Genomic DNA, 20,823 nt, shown 5'->3' with positions numbered 1-20,823 from the left:
CTTAGGAAATGTGCATAATCATGGGCTTAGTGCTCATTGTTATTTGAAGTGGTTCTTCTCATTCATTTTTTCCCCTCCAGAATGAGGAATCAACGCTTCCAGAATGTGCGAATCGTCCATGACTCAGGTGCCCGTCAATGACGTCATCGGTAATTTCGAAACGTCAGACGATTCACGCTCGGCACCAGTCATTGTTTGGTGTCTTACCGCCCGTTTTTTTTTTTTCGTGTTTACTTTGTGTTTGTGAAATTACAACTGCAACAGTTGTACAAACTTCAGTTATTCTTTTTTCAGTTTCCCTGCCATGTCAGTTAATACATCTAACACTCCGGACGGAAATGGTGTGCTTATATACAATGGTGAAATGTACGTTAGTTTGGTTTTTCATCAAAATCAATCAGAACTAATTTCCTCCACATTGTTCCATATTTTGTAGTTTCCATTCCATTCGTTCGTTTATCCATTCTATTTGTTCGTTTGTCCATATTTTATGGTGTTTGAAAATAAGCAATGTACCTTCGTTATCTGAGCTGATACGTAGCGTATGCGTACGGTTCTTTCGGTTTCGTTTCATAATTCGCTCAATTAGTATTCACCCAGTGCATGCGAAGTAGAAATATCCCGTGATTGTGTGCCTATTGCCCTTATCCATCCGTACATTTTGTCTTTATGGCAAGGTCCGGATATGTAGCACCTATCCATGGGAACTACGAAATTATGGATGTGCTGTTTCCGAGGTCAACATTGTGAGGCTCAGATTTCTTTATTTTACCTATATTCCAATGAAAAAGAGGGCATGAGATCCAGCAAATCGGAAATGCATGCTTATGAATAGGAAGACCATCCACATGAGTCTTCCATCGGAATTATTGTCTTGCATTACCGATGAAACACAACAACTTTGAGCCACTTTATGCACAAAATAATGGTATTCACATGTACTCCTGTAATAGGATGCCATAGTCTGAAATTCTGAATGGGAACCAAAATGTGTGGGTACCGATAGTCACTAGATGCGGGAGATTATTAACAGCTGTTCTGGAAGGAAGGGCATGAAAAGCAGTGGTGCCTACTTCTCCACGATAGTTGGGTTATGTATTAAATTTGAAATATAAGTTTCCAAATCTATGGCTCTGGTAACGTTTTTAGTGTGAGGAAACTTCCTCCGGCACTAACTTCTGTCTTCAAATTCAAGGAGAAATTCCGACAGAAGTAGTGAACTGAAGAAAAGGATATGGTGCTGTCGCTTGACGTCTACGTTGGCAAAACAGCATATAGGACTGTTTTATTATTTCCCTGTGACTTAGATTGGATACAGTTGAATTGGAACTTCTCGTCCGCTACTTCTGCCTACTGCGTCACTTCTGAATTGTGACTTCAAGATCTGCTGCCTCTTGAGATCTAAGATCTGGTCAGGACGGCGACAGTCGGCGGCAAATAGGCAGCTAGTGGGAGACACTGCAAAACTGCTCTAATTGGTTTCCACTTGGAATTTAATTATTTATGGAATGCATAAATCGTTCCTAAAAGAAAAAGAAAAACGTTCTTAATGACCTAATGGCTTTTTCATTAGAGAAGGCGGTAGTTCATCATTGGACAGTTCATCATTGCAAGTGAGTAGCTGAATCAGTCCCCCGGGGCCTAAAAACCTAAGCATTAGTCTAAGAGGAACCATAACATGTAGACTAAAGCTACTAAGAGAAAAAAAAGGGAGATTGGGCTGCAACTACTAATGCTTTACCTTTACCAAACTCCAAACAGGGTTACTGGAAGTGAGTAGATATGTCATATCATGTAGTACTTTCAACGAAAAAAAAAGAACCGAAAAAGGCCTGAGTGATGACTTGTCTGCAATCCGCATTTGGCATTTAAAAACAGTTTTCGTGTCCTGAGAACGATTTTTCCGCTCTATGTACAGTTCGATTACAGTAGTTTTGAAGTCCCTTTCTCCAGCTACTTTTTCGTCCAGTCGGCTGGGCACACATAGATTTTATAGTCGGATCAAAACGACAGAAAGCGTGGCGGAGTTGCATGATTGGCTGCCCTCGAAGCGGTACCGTTGAGGTGGCGGTTGAGAGCGACTCGGATTGCAGACATGTGTGGAGCTAGCGAGGGTCCCGCCTCGATGAAAACCGCTGGCTTCACCGCGCCGATTCAAGCAATGCCGTTTACGTAACTGCGCCTAATTTCAGGTCCTTTTGACTCGACTGTATCTACGTAATACCCATGCGCGCTAGGATGCCCCTTTCGAGCAATCTACGCTAATTGTACCAGGTATTTGAGGAAGCATATATCACAAAACGTTTCATCAGAAGCGGTGGACAACAGTAAAGAAGAAGAAGAACACTGAAGCACTGAAGAGTAGGTCTCATACGTTGCTATTTCAGGATTTTACTATATACCACACATGTGAAAATGAGCTTCTCACATGCGTCTTCACCACTTTTCAAAGGCACAAAGACCGGCTCGCTATACCTTACATCACATCGAGTAAGTTTTTTTTTTGGATTTGTGAAGGAGATATCTCTTCTAATATTATTTATAACGATTGGGGAATTTTGACCTCCCAACTACAATTTTCCTCAGCTTGTGTACGTCGTATTAATTGGATGTGAGGAGAATTCTAATGAATAAACTTAAGTATTTAGATAATATTCATGAATAAATCAAAGACAGACCTGCTGAAATCTTTCTCAATGCCATTCCAAACCTTGAGAAACGTGAAATTAGAACAACCATTGATAACGCCAAATTATTTGAAGGTAAATGAGTGATTTCACATTCGTTCAGGTATTTTCTAACATATTCGCATTTAAACGTATTTCACATAAACTCACCGAACACTTAATTCTTCAGGGTGGAGCACAAGCGTTACCTGACGGACAATTTGAAGGTGAAGTCGAGTGGAGGTTGAGTTTTCCTAAGGGAGGTTGTGTGGAATTTGGTCAATCTCTGCTGCATGCCACAGAAATTGGTAGGACGTTTCACTGTACGACCAATTTGATTGATTGATTGAATTTGACGTCCATCTTATTATTATAGCTTCTCGAATGGGACCTTTTAATGCTCCACCAGCTTACATCCCATGTGCTCCTTGTGCATATTACTATGCGCCTCCTTCGTATTATATCCCACCAACAGGAAATTTCAATGGATTCCAAGCTCCAACACATATATTCCCGGAGAAACCACAGGGTACATTCATGTTTATCTTAATTACTAGTACAGCTTTTCTCATTAATTCCATAAGTTTTGTCTAGGTTTCGAATACAACCTTTACAACGTTCAACATTTAAAAAAAAGTGGCTCTTTTAGCAGAGAATGTCTACATGTATGAAGCTCCACCACCGTATGCAGGAATCGGCCAAGCACCTCCAGTACCACCATCCAATCTTCAACTTGCTGGCAAAACGAATCCTACTGCTCCTCCTCCTGGATACTCCTAAAATTGTACAGTTTCCATATAGCAACTAACATATTAACTGGTAATGAATGGTTGTGAGTTGTGTTGTTCCAATGGATTGTGAATCTTATGCGTGTAAAAACTGCTGTTTTTATTATTTCGACATTTGCGAATTGGTGACAGTGAGGTAAAGCTTGGTGTCATTTTGTTCTTACTGCACATTAACAAGCTTCTAGTTTCTCTAGCAACTCAGGTCCAAGTCTTGTGACCCTAGATGACGTTAGACGGCCGCATAAACGAGTATGGAGCAGGTTTTGTTCGACAAACAACTAATAAGCTAACAAGGTTCTTCTTGCAAGTTCGACTTTACCTTCATATTGGAAGCTTTTATCACGTAAAACTGGCCAAGAACTATTGATCTGCAAGTGTTCGGTTCCTGATCAACATGTAATGAAACAAAGCAAAGTGAAACTTTTCAGAAAGTTTGTTTGAAGTGCCTCATTCGTGAATACTAAGCATAGTCAGGTCGCAACGAGCAGAAGTTCAGCGGTGTTGGCGGCTGCGCTCAAAGCAGCACAGTGCAGCGTAGCGATGGCGATCGAGGGGGACCTTCGTTAATACCGCTCATCGCTGCAGTTCGCGATTTGCTCCACAGTCCCGCTTCTAGCGCAGACGCTTACGTAACTGCACCTAACTTCATGTCGTCTTGATCTAACTATATCATTCGGGAGGAATCCTTCAGTTGCTTCATCAACGCTGTGAGTCTTTGATCATTTCCACCATTCATTTTTTCCCCAATAAAGATGCCGTGGGGCGGGTGTAGTGTAGCGGCTAGAGGTTCCGCTTCCTGCATGATCGATCGGAGGTTCGAATCCGCCATAGTGCTCACCAAGCCTTTCATCTCTCCGGGGTCGATAAATTGGTACCAGACTTGTCTGGGAGGATGAAGACACTGACTTGACACATCGGCTAGCAACGGCAAGTCATTGTATAGGCCAGTTACACGTTCGTAAACCTCAAACGATTGTGAAGTGAAGTGAACGTGGGGGCGCATCCTAAGCAGATTGATTAACGCCAGACAATTCATCCTTTATAAAGAATCCATGGCCCATTCAAGCGAGCAAAACTTATCCACAGTTACTGTCTAATGCAAGAATAAATAAACTAATGAACGTTGACGCAACAATACTCGCTATATTACGACCAAAACCACTTCATTGCGACTGTCGACTGGAGATCTCGAAATATATCTCTTGATTATTTGTAGTAAAAAAAAAACAATAGCCCATTCTGTAGCTCTTTAAGATGTGAAAACAGGTCAAAATGTGTACGGAATTGTCGTCAACCTCATGTCCGAACACGGAAAATCTCTTGCTGATGTCGCTCACCTGCTTGCAGTTCCATGTGAGAGAAGGAAAGATAGTGCTCAGTCCCAATAAAGTAGAAAATATGTCGATAAGATGAGACTGAAGACTCATTCAGTATAAAAGGAGCGAGAGAATTGTCGCCTAACAACACGTACTACAAACGTAACTATTATGAGATATGAAACAGAAAACTGGGCCTTATGAAAGCATATTATCGCCGAAAATGCAATCAAGACTATGAAACCATGATGCTCTATTACCGTGCCACAATGATAGACTGAGGTATAGTTGGGTCAAAACGACAAGGATAGCACGGACAGTTGCGTAGGCGACTGCGCTCAAAGCGGCGCGGTGGGGCGTAGCGGTTGCGATCGTGTGAGGATCCTCGCTACCGCCACCCATCTCTGCAGTTCACGTGTTCCCACCTCGATTCCAACTGCCGTTTCCACCGCACCGCTTCGACTGCAACTGCTTACGCAACTGTCCGTGCCTCATGTCGTTTTGACTCGACTATAGGAGAAATTCATGCTATACTTGAGTTAAAACGACATGAAGGTCGATACAGTTTCCGTAAACAGCTGCGGTTGGAGCGGTGCGGTGGAGCGTAGCGATTAGGATCGAGGGGAGACCTTTGATAGCACCACTCATCGTTGCAGTTCGTGATGGTCCCACCTCGATCCTAACCGCTAGCTCCACCGCGCCTTTTCGAGCCCACTCTTCTACGCAACTGCACCGTACTTCATATTGTTTTAACCCGACTATGACATCTCCGGTAGAAAACGATGTGAAATCGAACCATAACAAATTACAAATTTTTGAAGGGGTGGTTGTTGCGCAGTCCACGTTCCACTGTCTTCACGATCGATCGGAGGTTCGAATCCGCCCTAGTGCTCACCAAGCCCTTCATCCCTCCGGGTCGATAAATTGGCACCAGACTTGTCTGGGAGGATAAAAACACTGACGTGACACATCGCCTAGCCCTCGCAAGTCATTGTATAGGCCAGCTTCACGTTCGTTAACTTCAAACGATTCTGAATTGAACGCATCCCAAGCGGACTGATTAACACTACTTTATCCTTAATCCTTCATATATATTCATATAAAGTCCGGATATCGGTAGCTGTTAAGCCATTTATATCTATGAAACAGGACCTCTAGCTTGAAGTCTTGACTTTTGTGAGAGCTCAAATCCTGATCAAGTCGTGATCAATGAGGAACTCTCTAAGATGATTTCTGGAGAAATTATAAATTGCCTATAAAGAGTTGCGACGTATTATCAACAATTCCGGTATTATCTAAAATTGCAACATATTGATTTCCTAAATGTTTCTGTATTCTATTCCATTGTTTTTAATTATAGTACATCAGATGTCATAAGATTATTCACTTCCAAGAAGGGAAAGTCACTGCATTCGCTGTTGCGAGCCGCTACTTTTGATTTTTGTTAGGGTGAAAAGTGATGTGAGGGAACGAATATGAACAGAGGAGCACTGACAAAAAGGATGAGGCTAATGATTGGGTTGAGGTGAAGGAAAAGAGTTTTGGATAAAAGAGAGCGAAAGAGGTTAGTCTGTCAGTAGAAGGACCTGTCAAGCTAGTGTTCTCCAACCAATAGAAACTATCGATACGGGGCCCATCTATTCGATTTTTGAGCGTACTATTTAGGACCATTACTTCGCGCGCTGGCGCGCTCCAATCGAACTTGTTGTGGAAAGTACAGCGGCGGGACGCTCGAAGCCGTATCTTCCGGGCCGTTTTTTTTTATGGCAATTAGGAAGAAATGAACGGAATCACCTTTCTTTCCATAATCTACGATCCCGTATACGAATACTCCACCTGAAATTCATACCACCTCAGATTCTTGGAGTGATGCCTTTAACAGTTACCTCTTCAGGGTGGAGGGAGAACTGGTACGGATCAATGTTAGATGAAAATGAAGATTGAGTCGGAAATTTGTTCTCCTCAGCTAATGTGGTGGAGTACATTTTTGACATGGAGTCACGAAATTCTATTCCCACACTTTCCACAATTCCATTTCAGAAGAGGTAGATTGCATAAATGTAGAAATAACATTATGTATGAGTAGAACGTCTTAACTTCAGTAAAAGTTGTTTCACGAGATAAGATTATCTATTACTACTATTACCACAACTGGTTACTTTTCCTAACACTGAGCGTTCATCGATGCAATTTCTCCCTCGTGTCGTGGTTCAAGCCAATGTCCCCTAATCTGATCGTAACTCACAGAATATGTGGAATATTTTAGAAGCCATTCATTGAAAAATCTTAAGTATGCTATAATAAGTATAAGTAATTAAGTTGGCTCTGATTTACTACTAAACCAAGTAATTAGATCCGAAAATTTTTAAAAATGCCACGAATCTGTACACGTCATAAAAAGAATCCAAATAAGTAAGCAACGGTTTTTTCTTCTTTCCTCCTGTTTTTAAAGGCCTTTTTAGATCTTTATTTTTGGAATCCCTGGATATTTTAAGAAAGCTTTTCATTAGATATCGTTTAAAAGGGATTAAATATGAGTCCAATAAACATCCTAGCTGAGAAGTTCATCCATAATGAGATTCGGAGCAACATTATGAAAATGCACATTTGCTGGGATTGCCAAATCCACATCTACAAATGTGTGGCTATTTGACCAATCCCAGATAATGGACATGTTCAAACGATAATAACGTAAACTATTCTACCCGCATATTTTTCCGATATTTTCCACCCCTCATGGGCGAGTCTAATTGGAGGAGGAGGAGGAGAAGGAGGAGGAGGAAGAGGAGGAGTGAGAAACAGTAACAGTAGTGGCGTTAGTGAATAAAAGGTGTTTAATAGTGACCGTCTGATGTGACTGTTAGCAAAGGAATGAGGCCTTTGCATCAGTCTCTTGCCTCCAATGTTGTGATTGGCATTCGCCGCAAATGCCGCCTGATGTTTCAAAATATTCCACCACCATTCGATCACGATACGACTGAATGTCGAACAATTCCAGAGTTGAAATACAAGGAAATTTTTTTAGGGAGTCTATAGCTAGCAAAGGATGAACAGCCATTTAAACATAGAACAACAGACGCTCTTTAGATACTAATCAATATTCATCAATAAGCCAAATTTATAGCAATAATCCATATTTATCAATAGATCAATAATCTGCATATGTATGCCAATGAAGTATATCTATCAGTAAACTTGCTGGCTTATATATAGAAAAAATCTGGCATACGCCAATGGATGGTTCCGAATTGACGTCAACACGAAACACAAAGCTAACTTTAGTCATGCTTTTGGAGGAAAAAATCCTGAAAAAAAAATGTCAGATAGTTCACTATCAACAGGTGAAGATGATTCAGCTGAAGACACCGCGGCGCTCTGTCAGCTGACCTCATCAATGTTAAAACACGTTGGAAAAGAAAAAAAAAACTATTTCTTTCTAGTTGATATAAAAGAACGTACATGAGCAGTCCTTGTTGAGTATTTTTGGAAAATTCAGTCGATGAGACGATGTTGAGACTCGTGAGACAGACTTTCGCACTTCTATTTGATTTCTATAGACCGCTAAGAAATTGCCGACAATGAATTGGAAAGTGAGGTGGAAGTGGAAAAAGGACATCGGAGGAAGTGTATCAAGAGTAGAAAATTACCAGAGTTTGCTAGTATTTTGGTGTAAAAATTACGAAAAATCTCCTTCTGTACACTAAAACTAACACTAAACTCTTCAAACGCTGAATGTGCTTACCGCTTTTACCACGTATGTTTTTCCTTTCACTTTATGATATAAATTATCTATTGATATATATATATATATATTGATATATTTATCTGCCTAATTTGAGCAGAATTAAATCGGAGGAGAGATGAAGAAAATCGCTCTCTGGATTTGGATGATGTGCATAGAAAAGACAATCAGAAAAACATTTCGGGAGCGGATAGTGTAGGTGAACTTGAGTTTCACTTTGTGAACTTGAGTTTCAATGCATTGTCAAGCAAAATAAAAAAATGTGAATATTTCGAATGATTATGAACTTCAAAATTTGGGAAAATATTTGGGAAAATTCTTTCATTCAGAAATAGTAAGTATTAGTTGAAGAATTGTCGTATGGCTAGTAACGTATTCGTAGCGGAATTCAGCCGCTGTGGAATGACTAATCAACGGGGAAATACTCGAAACTCATACGAAAAAGTGTCAACGAGAAGGGAATCAGTCGAATTTGTGGACAACGATAACGCTGGAAAAGAGCAACATTGACTATATCGAGCAGCAAAAACAGCTACCGTGTCGGATATCATTCATCCAACTGGATAAATGTGCTACAGAGAACAGTTGGACCTGGGCTAGGTGTACTGGTATTCATTAAGGGTTTGATCCCGGATAAATATATTAGGCAATGGAAATATATATCCATCCATATTAGTAGTGGAAACATTCATTCGATTGACGGTTGGGCCCCAGAACGGGGTTCTTTTGCACCGAATTGGACTCAGGAAATCAACTGAATAATATAGGAGAACATAGTTGAAAAAAGAGGATTCACTGGTTTCATATCCATCGTATTTATCCTCTCAACCACATCCGTATTAGATGGGCCCAGAATCAAGTCTGTCGATATTCGCTGAAATTCTTATCTTCGCATAGTTCGTTTTGTTTTTTTTTCCTCACATCTATTAATAATTCTAACATCACATCCTAAGACTGATACAAAGCAAGCAAAGAAGCCAACGGCAAATTTGATAGAGTTGCTTGGAACGTTTTGTCCTGAATATTATTTACTAATTTTTATGTATTTATTTTAGGTGGGAAACTTATCATGGATGAATACGAAAAAAAAACTATTTCCTGTTAACAATGCCTCTAGCCATGGGTGATTTTTCGTCGATACGAATATTTATTAGAGATGAACAATTTAGAGTCGATCTGGACTTTTTTCCGAAATAAAAGTTGCCTATTCTTGTGAGTAATATTGATCAACTGACTAACTGATTGATTAATTTGATCTTTTACGTAATCTCAATTATATAAAAGATATTGATATATTTCCGTGATCGTTATATTTAATCGTGCATTGTATTCTCATAGCTCTCAATTTTGAATAATGGCTACATTTTAATGAGATTAACTAGGAGCTATTCTCAGATTGTCCGTTAATCCTTCTCCTTAGAGCATGATCCTTAGAATTGGGTCTCTTTAGAATGAAAATACCAAATGTCTCAACTATAATGATACAGTGATTGTCAATGATGAAATTATGATCACGTGCTCCAGTTTGGAACGGATAAGATCAGTTAGCTTTTTTCTTCTGTGTACTATTTTTAAAAATCTAAGCGCACACATTACAAAAACATTTCTTCATTGCAAAGACTAAATGTATTGTAAAAAATATTAATTTTCATGTAAAAAAAAACTTTATCCTAATGAATATTATCTGTAGAGTTGTGTGCTCCACTTTTTTCGTTTTGCTCGCGAATAGTTTATTCTGCAGAATAAATTGTGCAGAATTTCTGAAACTTCACTTAAACTTAAGGAACTAATTGTTGTAGGCGTAGTAGCTACTTTTGAACTTGACGTCGTTTCCTTGTGAGTAAAAGAGTGTGTTCAAAACTTTTGCCAAAAATGCTAATTCTCCTTTTATCCCCATAAAACATTTATTAAGACACGTGCTCACAGATACAATCATTTCCTTTCTTTATTCTGAGAAATGCGTTAGCAAAGGAAAAATCATCAACATCAAAACGTCATGCAGCGGGTCGGTTATTTTTTTTTAAAAAAGCAGCTGTTTAGAGAAGAAGTCTAATAGAAAAATGTATCGTACCTTGAGGCCGCAAGTGCTGTCTACCGAATGCAAAAACGTCAGTCGCGAGTTCGTCTGATGAACCAGATAGAATGTAAAGCAAATACGTTTGGAACTTACTAATTCCATTTACGTACCGTGTGCTTGACAGTCAAGGAAGAAATTCGAAGAAACGGCAATAAAGCGTCGGGAATTGCTTCCCATTATTATTATTCTTATTTTATTTTATATTATTACTCATTATTCTTTCCATTATTTTGCGGGAATTTCTTCCGGAAATGTTTTTTTTTCTTGATTTACTTTTTTAGTTCAACATTTGAACTCTCCTTTTCGTCACCAATAGAACCCCCTCAAACGATACCGTTATTTCCTAGTAGTGGATATAATAGGAAGTCGATATCATATATTTTAACGCGGTGAATTTTTTGCAATTCCTCTTCTAAAATGATTTTTTTTCGAAAATAACACGTTAAAATAGGTTTAAGTAGTTGAAGTGATTCTTTTTTCCAGACCAGTTTTTATTCTGAGCATACCCGTATCTTTCATCTCTTGTTAGTCCTAGTTTTGGATGGTTAAGGAGGGCAATTCGTGCTAAAGCGATTGGATGGGATGATGCGTTTGTCGCATACTTTCGCATCTTTACGGTCCGCTTCATTTCATGTCACTTTACAATGATCAACGTGACCTCTCGAATGAATTTGTAGCGCATTCGAGAACATTTTGGCTTCATGATAAGACTGTTGCTACTCGCTTTTCTGTTGTGCTGGTTTTTATCGCGTGAGTTGACCTCGTTGTTTCTCTCAACTACGAATGTTGGTGCTGTGTTTGTAAATATGGAAGATTTTATAATTTTCTAGTTGCAAAAGGTAACTGCAAATTCAGCGAATATCGAAGAAAATAGTATCCAAGGAGCACATACAAAAAAAAACTCGTTAGTTAATTTGTTTTATTTCAGACGTCCCTCCTCTATGTGAAGCTAGGGAAGGTGGAGGCGGTGGCAGTGGCAGAGGAGGACGAGGTGGTGGAGAACGTGGAGGTGGTGGTGGAGGACGCGGTGGCAGTGGAGGTCGAGGTGGTGGTGGAGGACGCGGTGGCGGTGTAGGTCGAGGTGGCGGTGGAGGAGGCGGTTGGGGCGGTGGAGGAGGCCGTGGTGGTCGCGGCAGCGGTGGCGGTGGCGGAGGAGGCCGCGGTGGCGGTGGCGGAGTAGGACACGGTGGCGGTGGAGGAGGCGGTTGGGGCGGTGGAAGAGGAGGAGGCGGAGGAGGCGGAGGTGGCAGACACGATCATGGATGGGGGTGAGGTTTATCTGTTCCACAAATGTAAAATTCAGAATGCTACACAATAAGAGAGAATTCTGTGGAAATATTGAAAGAAAAACCGAATGATTCCTGTTTTTATAAAAGACGTGTGATCTCATGATTCTACGGCATTTTTGATATTTTAGAATTTTTCCTATCTGTCCTGCTCAACAAAAGGTAGTCAAATGGAAATGTTTCCTTAATCTTTTTTTGAAGGATAATTTCATTACTGAAATTTCGGATGGAGAACTTGTCCGTTATGCTTATGTTTTGCGTGATTCTCGTCACATTTTCTCTATACTTTTCGTCGCGTTTTCAAGTATTTTTTTTTTGCCACCAGTATGATTTGTGCAAATCTTTGTCGTGAAACAATGGTCACCGCAAGCTGAGTATAAATCAAAACAACGCACATAGACGAATCCTGTTCAAAATCTTCTTATCCTGCTTTTTATTTTACCTTTCTTTTCCTTTCTCTGTACAAAATTAACTTTTTTTTTAAATTCACTCCTTTTTCTTGAGAATAAACAGTAATCCAACGAAGTCTAGATCTTACTTTATGATTAGTCTTTTATATTAGTTTTGCGTACACATTCATGAAATTTACGGATGTTTGTATGCGAGAAATCAGAAATAATGTTCAGGCTCCACATCCACGTAAGTTAAAAAAAGCGCTATCATCAATATGAGAAGTGAATTTTTTAAAATCTCTTTCAATCTTTGAATATCTGGAGACCAGTGCTGGTTTGTAATTAAAAAAGAAAACCTGGTACTTTCATTTTTGAAACGCTTCTCTCAACGTACCTGAAAATCACTGTTCAATGATTGCTTACAAAGGGTGCGCAGTTAATTACCCTATTACCCACAGATCAATTTTGAGGTGTTTTTTAATGATTGATTAAAGTATTATTTTAAAAAAATAACTGCAGAGGACACGACCATTCTCATGAACACTCCCATCATGACCACTTTCACGGAGGAGGAGGAGGCAGAGGAGGTAGTTATTTCAACATCATTTATAAAATAAAATGTACAAATACAAAAAAATGGAAAAAAATTGACAAAATAAGACAAGACATTTGTTTGCACTCATAATTTCAGCGTTTGTAAATAATTTTTTCGTTTTTCACAAAGTATATCTAGACCATCCCAGAGTTTGACCTTCAGATTACTGGAGAGGTCCGGGAATTGGCGGTGGAGGCCTTGGACTGTTGGGGCTATATGGTACTGTTCACGTTTTTTTTTCAATATTTCCACGATACATTACATGTTTTATCTAGCATTCCTTATTTCTCTCTCATTCTTAATTAAATAAAGATCATTTAAGGGTTATCTATGATGTCACCATATCAAAACTATGGTTACTCTCCTTGCAGTGAGTTACATATTTTTTCATTTCAACTGTTTTTCCTTCAACTAATGAAATATTCGTAACAGATGCACAATTATTCTCTTCTTCGAATGGTATTCCGATGTTCGCCTGCGACTGTCCACCGTATGGAATCTCATACCAGCAATACGGTTGTCGGATGCCTATTTAAGGACAAAGTGAAGAATTATCCTCTGAAGCATAACGTTTAACTTTATTTTTTTGTTTAGGATTGCTGACAAAAACTAGTGTTATTTTTACATCTGATAATAATAATTTTGATGGATTTACTATCACTTTTAACCGATATACATTGGAAACCTGATTTTATTAAAGAGATACAATCAAAGTCTTTTTTTTCAAGCAATCCTTGGAAATGAACCTTCAAAAACTCCAATTTAAGTATCCATTTTTTGTTCGTTGTTCCTTAAAAATAAATTGCCACATTACTTGACGTTATGCAGAATCACATAAAAATTATTTTCCTCTTGTTTGAAACATTTTTGAAAAAAAGCGCTGCTACGAGTACACATACAATCTCAGTGAAAACAAAAATTTTAATAAAATTTTCTTCATCATTATATTCTGTGTTATAGCAGAATTACTAATTTTCTTCGTCACCTTTTGTCTTTGTGGTAAGAATCATGTGTATAAATTTTTTTTAAACGAGAAATGTGTTCTCGTCCACAAAAAATCGATTTTTGAAATTTTTAAAAACGTGATTTCCGCGCCGTTTGCTAGGATTTATCACATTTGATTTTTCTTCGAGCTGTATGCGCTCAATAGTTCTTATAGGAAACTCATCCTCCGAAAACAGCTTGAAGTTTTGAACAATCCTTAGTTTGCAAAATTCAGTTAGCAAAAGGCGACTCTACGTACGTGCGTTCGGCAGATATTGTAGATCAAAATATCCCTGAATTTTCAAGTATGTTATGGTAGAAAATTTCCAATACCTATTAGTAATATTGGACTTCTCATTTGGTATTGAAATTTTATCAAAAATGTCATTCCATCATCAAATGAAACATCAGATATTTACATAGTTAATAGAGAATGATCCAAGTGCTATTCAAATCACATCCTTGAGCGTATTGGTTGCACAGTGGACGGAGTACTGTACAATAGACATCTGATTTGCAATTTCTGCTCCCCACATCATCCGTTGCTGATCGGACTCGGTTTTTACGAAAGCATCAATCTTAAATATTGGAAAAAATTGAGAACTGCCTCACATAATGTCCACGTCAACTTTTTAAACATACTGCGTCGTAGATCGCCGCCATTTGTCTACTTGAATAGCTGTCATGTTCGCTGATTGAGTAGAGAACATGTCTGGATTGTGGTGCTGATGGCATACCACGAGGATTGATGAAACATCGTTGAACACTAGAGAAAAAAAAAAACGGGAATTTAGTTCCTTTCTAATGTTCTACGTAAAATTCCAGAAACGTACTTCATCAGCCTTTCGTTTACTGCTGCTATATGTCTAGGATCGTACGGATTTTGTGAGAATGCTGATCTCGTAAAAAACATCGTCTTCTCGAATTTACGACTCATTTGAAGAAATTCCTAAGTGGTGGTTCTAGTATTTATAAAAATTATGAACCAAGGAGCGTACCTGCGATGCTCTTGTCATGTAGGAGAGTTGCTGAACTGCAGGTTGTATCGCGGTTTGGAAGTATTTCAGTGGAGTTAATGCTTTAGCCAGATCAGGGATGTAGTCCTGAAATCGGATATACTGCGGGTGACTGCTACAGAAACTGAAGTTAATAATTTCGTTTTGTTTGGGCATGTTTGTACACAGATTCTTGGATTCTAGATTGAGAGCACTATAGTCCGATCAAAACGACCTAAAGCCTGGAGCAGTTGCGTAGGGACCTTTATTTCCTGTAATCGGGCTGAAGTGAGTAACGGTCCCACCTCGATCACAGTCTCAAACTCTATCCAGTGCGCCCGTTTACGCAATTGCACCAGGCTCCTGGTCATTCTGACCCTACTACACAATTTCTATCTGTAGGATGTTTTGCAAAGGGATACCGTCTAAAACCATGTTCTGGCGCATCCCAAGTGGATTGATACGCCAGTGACTTTATCCTGACTTATACTTTTTATTCTGGATAAATAAACACACAAAAATGTTGTTGGACATTATCTTCCAAACTCCTTCTTTTGGATCGATAATTGTAGTTTAGAACATAATTAGAAAATCAAAGAAGGTGCGAAGCAATAGTTCAAGAGAGTAGATGGTAAGGAATGTACCTTTGCGATAGCAACTGCTAAATCAGTTGTGTTAAAAGGAAGCACAGCTTCGTCTGTGAAAAAACGTGCAAGTTCTGCCCAGAACTGTCCTACTGCTCGATGAACCTGGAAACGACTGTTCGCAAAAAATGCAACTATCATATTACGGCATAAACCTGACAGCAAAGTTGTCCGTATCCAAGAGATGTTCATTCAAGAATGGTGTCTCATACATGGTGTGATACAACGGGTACGTATCGTGTGTAGTTGCATTTTTGTACGAGAAATCGACGACAGGAACTCCTGAATTAGTTAGGTTACCTCTATGTTCCTAAATCCACAAACAATTCCATTGAAAAAGCTTGATTTCTTGTGCATTATGGCGTAGCGAAGGCGTTAGAAGCGATGCGGTCCCGCCACGGAGACGTCTACCGTAGGTCTGACAGCGACACGATGGAACGCAGCGTATAAGCCACAGACTTTTGACCAGACTGTGGGAGAATTAGTGGACAGCAATGAATCTCGTACAATATTCTCACCAGCGTATGTAAGGAAAGCAGCATGGTCCGAACCACCTCCGGGAACTGTCATCGTTGGCATCCCAGGAATGTCAGAAGGAAAGGTCCTAATCCAAGAATCGTAAATTGTTTGCCGTCCTTTGCTTCGTTCTGATTTCAATGGGTTCGGTATCTTCTTAGCAGCCTCCATGACAACTCTCCGAAGTGATGGAATTGTGGCGGCACTTCTGTAAGTGTGTCAGGATAACTAACTACAACTACATATCTCGAGGATTTTCGCAGAAGAAAACACGTACAGGCTCATATTCCCATGAAGACAATCCATGTTCAGATAAACAACTGTACGATGTCTTAGTATGTCCGTAAATTCTTCGACAAATTCAGTAGATCCAACAATTCCGTGCTCCTCGCCATCCCAAGCAGCGAATATTATTGTGCGAGCTGTAGTTGGTATCATATTTGCAAGATATTTGAATAATACTTGAAATACCAACCCGGTCTCCATCCAGTCTCATTCACAACTTGCATCATAGCTCGTGCCACCTCGGCTAATATGGCGGTTCCGCTGTTAGGATCCATAGATCCGTAGACCCATGCATCGTAATGGTTCCCTAACATCACATAGCGATCTGGTTCATCTTTTCCACGAATATAACCCAAAACGTTCCGAATTTTCCTTAATATTATGATTGTAAATTTCAAATGAATGAATGAAAGCCTATGTGGCTTTACATTCCATATGGTTGTACGAAATTAAGGGAAACAAAACCGATAACACGTTCGCGAATGTCCCTCCTCATTTCAAAAACAAACACGAACACGTGTACATTTCCTAAAACTTACTTTATTTTAAGATTTCCGTGTACTTCCATTGTCAACTTCTCGTCAGATTGAAATCCTGGTCCAATTTTATAGGTTACGTTCACAGCACCTAGATCATATCTCTAATAGTATTCATTTTACACCCTTCGGAGTACTGTACCAACCTTGCCATGGCTGAGGAGCTGGTCGACCCTTCATTCTTGACAGAATTTGGAATGCTGTAGTATACGATATTGGGAGCACTGGAATGCTTGGGAGGACTCCATCACGCTTCGCCTACAAACCGTAATTTGTCAATTCTCAACTGTATAATTACATTAGTTTCAGAGGGCCCGGAAGCATTTATAGTCGCTACCGAATGCGTTCAACCCAGCGGAAGCGACGAGTTTGCGGCAAAGGCGGGGAATGGGTCGTGTTTCTCTTACGCCCTCGATGATCAATAACAGAGTTTCAATGAGCGTCTAAGAGAGTCAGATTCCGTTTCTGCAGCGGAGGTGGAACTTGAGCCCGGCTGAATTCAGTCGAAGGCAACTGTACCTGGTCTATTGTGCGGCTCTTGAAAAGCTCCTTTTTTGACGGATACAACGGAGTAAGTGGATCACCATCTCCATGCATGATTGATCCGCGCTGAACTCCCTCATTTGGCATCCACAAAGTTTTTGGGTATACATGATCTAAGATGATAAAGCTTAGGCTAGTTGTTTTCAAAATAAAAAAAAAGATTCCGGTAGAACGAACAGTTTCGACAAAATGCTGTTGAAAATTTAAAAAAAAAACGAAGCAAAAATCATAATAGGATGAGGAACCTCTGTCAGTCCCTTCTCTAGCAACATCATCCGGATCCGAAAATATAATGGCTCCTGCTGCTCCATTTTGCTGTGCTCGGTACACTTTGTCCCCTCGGAAACCCTCACCGAAGCGCATAAGGGCGATTTTACCCTAAAAAAAACATTCTGGAGAAGTTCACCGCAAAACCCCCAAAATACGAAATAAAGTACTGAAATAAGTTCATAATATATAATAATAGCGTAATAATAATAATAATAATAATAATAATAATAATAATAATAATAATAATAATAATAATAATAATAATAATAATAATAATAATAATAATAATAATAATAATAATAATAATAATAATAATAATAATAATAGCGCGCGTTCGAGTGGAACCTGGAACCTTCACCGAACCTGTAGCTTTCGAGCCTTTACAAAACCGAAACATTAAACGTTTGAATCCATTCGGCTCTACATACGTATGTACATAAATTCTCAGGAGAAACTCATTAAATTCAAGGCAAAAAAGGAACCATTGCACTCACAACTACAGTTTCGTCTCTATGTAGTCTTTAAAATAACTTTAACAAAATGCTTCTATTCTTTAGACAGGTGATCGTAATTCTGCAAACTACACTCACGCACACTCTTACGACGTGCGAAAATATCCATAATCCATCTGAGCCAGGAACTGAACGCCACCTTAGTTGATCAAATGTGTTTCTTACCCGGAAACTGCTCCAACTTTGGTAAAACTTAATGCTTATTCGTTCGTATAAGATTTCATTCTTTTTTAAGTGTGGTCATTCGGATGGCTCACAATTAGACTTGGTTTCCCCACCTGTGACTCGCTGCAGGCGGTATCACGGAATGAATCGGCGAAAGAACAGGAGTCAAGTCATAAACACGGATCGTTCGGGTGTAAGTGAACGCATGTCAGTTCCATGACATAGTATCGTGTACATCGATAGACAACAAGGACATTTTTAAGCAATGTTTACTTTGTGTTAATTCTACACACAATTTAGATTAGGCTACTATCGAGAGAAAAATACACAAATTTCAGTTTAAAACCCCTTGGAATTGCCGAAAATACATAGAAACACTCCGAAATTTAAAATTACTTTTTGGGGAAAATGAAGACATTATGGCAGTTTGTAAAAAGGAAAGACGGAATCAAATAAAGTGTGTGAGAAAGGACGAAACATATTTAATCTTCTATATGAAAGAGTATTTGTTTCCATCTACATATTTATCAAAAAATCAGGAAAAGAACAGACCAATTATTGAATAAATATTGGAAGAAAAAAACAAAAACTAATAGAATTCATAAACAGCATACCTTTATGTCTATGTTCATCCTTTTAAGATTATCAAAATCTTGTTGTAGTCCTCGATTACAGTACACCACATCCGCCGTTACTTTCCCGGATGCAGAATATGCTAACCATTGATGACCAGCGACTGGAATGCAACACATGTACATATGTGTAGGTAAATATCTTCTTCTACAATAACCCAAAACCCTATTCAGAATAAAACCCTACATTTCGATCCTTGTTCATCCGGAATAATTGATGGACTGACGCCGGAACTCTTGAAGAGTAATTTTCCATTTGAATCAACAATAGTTATTCGATTAGGTGTTGTAAAATCCGGGTAGGAGAGTAAAACTTCGTAAGGAATAGTGTGAACATCTTCAAATTCATATTTTAAAAAAAGAAACGAAAATCTGAGAATTTAAAAGACTGGACTCATCACCTTCCAAACCACAATCATTCCACAATTTAGCGATCTCATCTGCCACCCTCTTATTGGCCTCGGTACCAGCTAGGTGAGGATCTTTTGTGAATTTTCGTAAATTCGACTTAATATTTTCCGGATTTACACTCGATATGAGAACATTTGATATGGTATCGTGTACATCTGAAAATAAAAGCTGAGTAATTATGATAACGAGAAACTTAGCATGGTAAGATAACGTGTACGCAGTGCCACTTGAAAATATCTACTGACCTTTACTGGTGTTGGGAAGAAAAATGAGGGAAAAAAGATGGATACGTATTTTCAAAGTGCTTTTTTCTTGTTTTTATTAATATTCTATCAATAATACTAGGCTGTTTTTTAAGCTACCTACTCATAACGAGGTAACAATTTTTATTTAGTCCTTGACAACTTTACGAACCATACAATCTCCGTAAAACAAAACAAATCAAGCGCAAATTGTTTTCAAAATAACAAGTGTCGAACAAAAATATTGTCGAGTCCAATTATTCAATGAAAATATGAAAGTATTCCTTAATGTGACGTTTGTGGTGAAATGGAAGACATTTTCCTTTTGCTTCCAGTTATCTTTCTAAAAAAAACGAGAAACGCTTACAGTTTGGGATTAGATATTTTTTTGAACCTCTTTTGTGGCAATAAATTTGAGCAACTCTTAACCCAGACGTAATTTAGGACGTTCAGATGTCTTCAAACGTGTATGAACAATACATTGATAAAAATAAATTATTTGAGATCACTTCTCCTGAAGGAATCGGTTCAGATCGGGAAGTTCATAACATAAAAAAATTCATAAATTCTGCGGAAAAGCAAAGAGAACAAACCTGCTACAGTTTCAAATTTTGGACGTGGAGATGGATGTAACGAATGGTGTTTTCCTAATCCAGCAATTGCTAATGTCAAAAATAGAGTGAACACAATAATCCCGTACACCTTCAACATTGATGGGCCGAGAAGTGATTTTTTGCCTGAGAAAAAAAAAAGAGATCAGATCTGAAACAGCTGTGTTATCGATAGAACACTAATTGTTTCTCATTAGCAAAAGCTGTCATCCGTAAGCTACATGTGTTTGGAATTACTGGACTCATTTGTAACACCACTCACTATCTTGCTGCGCTCCGATCCCAACATATGGCATTTCACAGGGATGTCCTAATTGCAGAGTGTGCCAAAGAAAAGAGTAGGAAGAGTGTAGTAGGCTCCGTTAGGTGAGATGACCTGCACTTGAATGGACCGAGCTGTTCGCGACCTTATCAGCTGATATCGATGCAGACAAATATCAACATTCATAGGATCAAAGAACGGTCCTAAAGGACACTCTGGAAAAGGAATACGGTAATTTCAGATAATTGAAAAGATGAGCAGAAAAGCAGATTGGAAATACTCGATATTGTATTTCTGAAGGCGAACAAGAGCAGAACTGAACTCATACGCTAACATGTGGATTAAAATCGGAG

At 38.9% G+C, this 20,823-nt stretch overlaps 3 protein-coding genes across 5 annotated transcripts; 2 read left to right on the top strand and 1 right to left on the bottom strand.

Moving 5' to 3' along the window:
* Positions 1-103: 103 nt before the first annotated feature.
* Positions 104-3,446, top strand: RB195_021795 (uncharacterized protein; the record flags this gene model as incomplete). 2 transcript variants are annotated; one of them, XM_064208694.1, is made up of 7 exons in its annotated part: positions 104-198; positions 295-366; positions 2,388-2,490; positions 2,649-2,762; positions 2,857-2,974; positions 3,043-3,195; positions 3,316-3,446. In XM_064208694.1, 7 exons carry the CDS (start codon positions 104-106, stop codon positions 3,444-3,446), a joined length of 786 nt encoding a protein of 261 aa, XP_064064575.1. The 2 variants fall into 2 exon arrangements, with proteins under 2 accessions (XP_064064575.1, XP_013308183.2); XM_013452729.2 differs by lacking the exon at positions 104-198 and having other exon boundaries at positions 305-366.
* A 7,844-nt stretch (positions 3,447-11,290) lies between these two features.
* On the top strand, positions 11,291-13,409 carry RB195_021794 (uncharacterized protein; the record flags this gene model as incomplete). 2 transcript variants are annotated; one of them, XM_064208693.1, is made up of 6 exons in its annotated part: positions 11,291-11,339; positions 11,518-11,857; positions 12,787-12,854; positions 13,025-13,081; positions 13,185-13,232; positions 13,295-13,398. In XM_064208693.1, 6 exons carry the CDS (start codon positions 11,291-11,293, stop codon positions 13,396-13,398), a joined length of 666 nt encoding a protein of 221 aa, XP_064064574.1. The 2 variants fall into 2 exon arrangements, with proteins under 2 accessions (XP_064064574.1, XP_064064573.1); XM_064208692.1 differs by lacking the exons at positions 12,787-12,854; positions 13,025-13,081 and having other exon boundaries at positions 13,295-13,409.
* Positions 13,410-14,295: 886 nt separating this feature from the next.
* Positions 14,296-20,504, bottom strand: RB195_021793 (uncharacterized protein; the record flags this gene model as incomplete). Its single annotated transcript, XM_013452732.2, has 18 exons — positions 14,296-14,424; positions 14,489-14,612; positions 14,680-14,795; positions 14,845-14,949; positions 15,486-15,590; positions 15,646-15,767; positions 16,004-16,209; positions 16,279-16,423; positions 16,477-16,658; positions 16,826-16,913; positions 16,969-17,080; positions 17,342-17,478; positions 17,611-17,743; positions 18,927-19,048; positions 19,132-19,281; positions 19,346-19,510; positions 20,191-20,334; positions 20,471-20,504. 18 exons carry the CDS (start codon positions 20,502-20,504, stop codon positions 14,296-14,298), a joined length of 2,319 nt encoding a protein of 772 aa, XP_013308186.2.
* Between the last annotated feature and the right edge of the window lie 319 nt (positions 20,505-20,823).

This window comes from Necator americanus, chromosome X (genome assembly GCF_031761385.1).
Source record: "Necator americanus strain Aroian chromosome X, whole genome shotgun sequence".
NCBI classification, from domain to species: Eukaryota; Metazoa; Nematoda; class Chromadorea; order Rhabditida; family Ancylostomatidae; genus Necator; species Necator americanus.
This window is presented reverse-complemented; position numbering and strand designations above follow the sequence as displayed.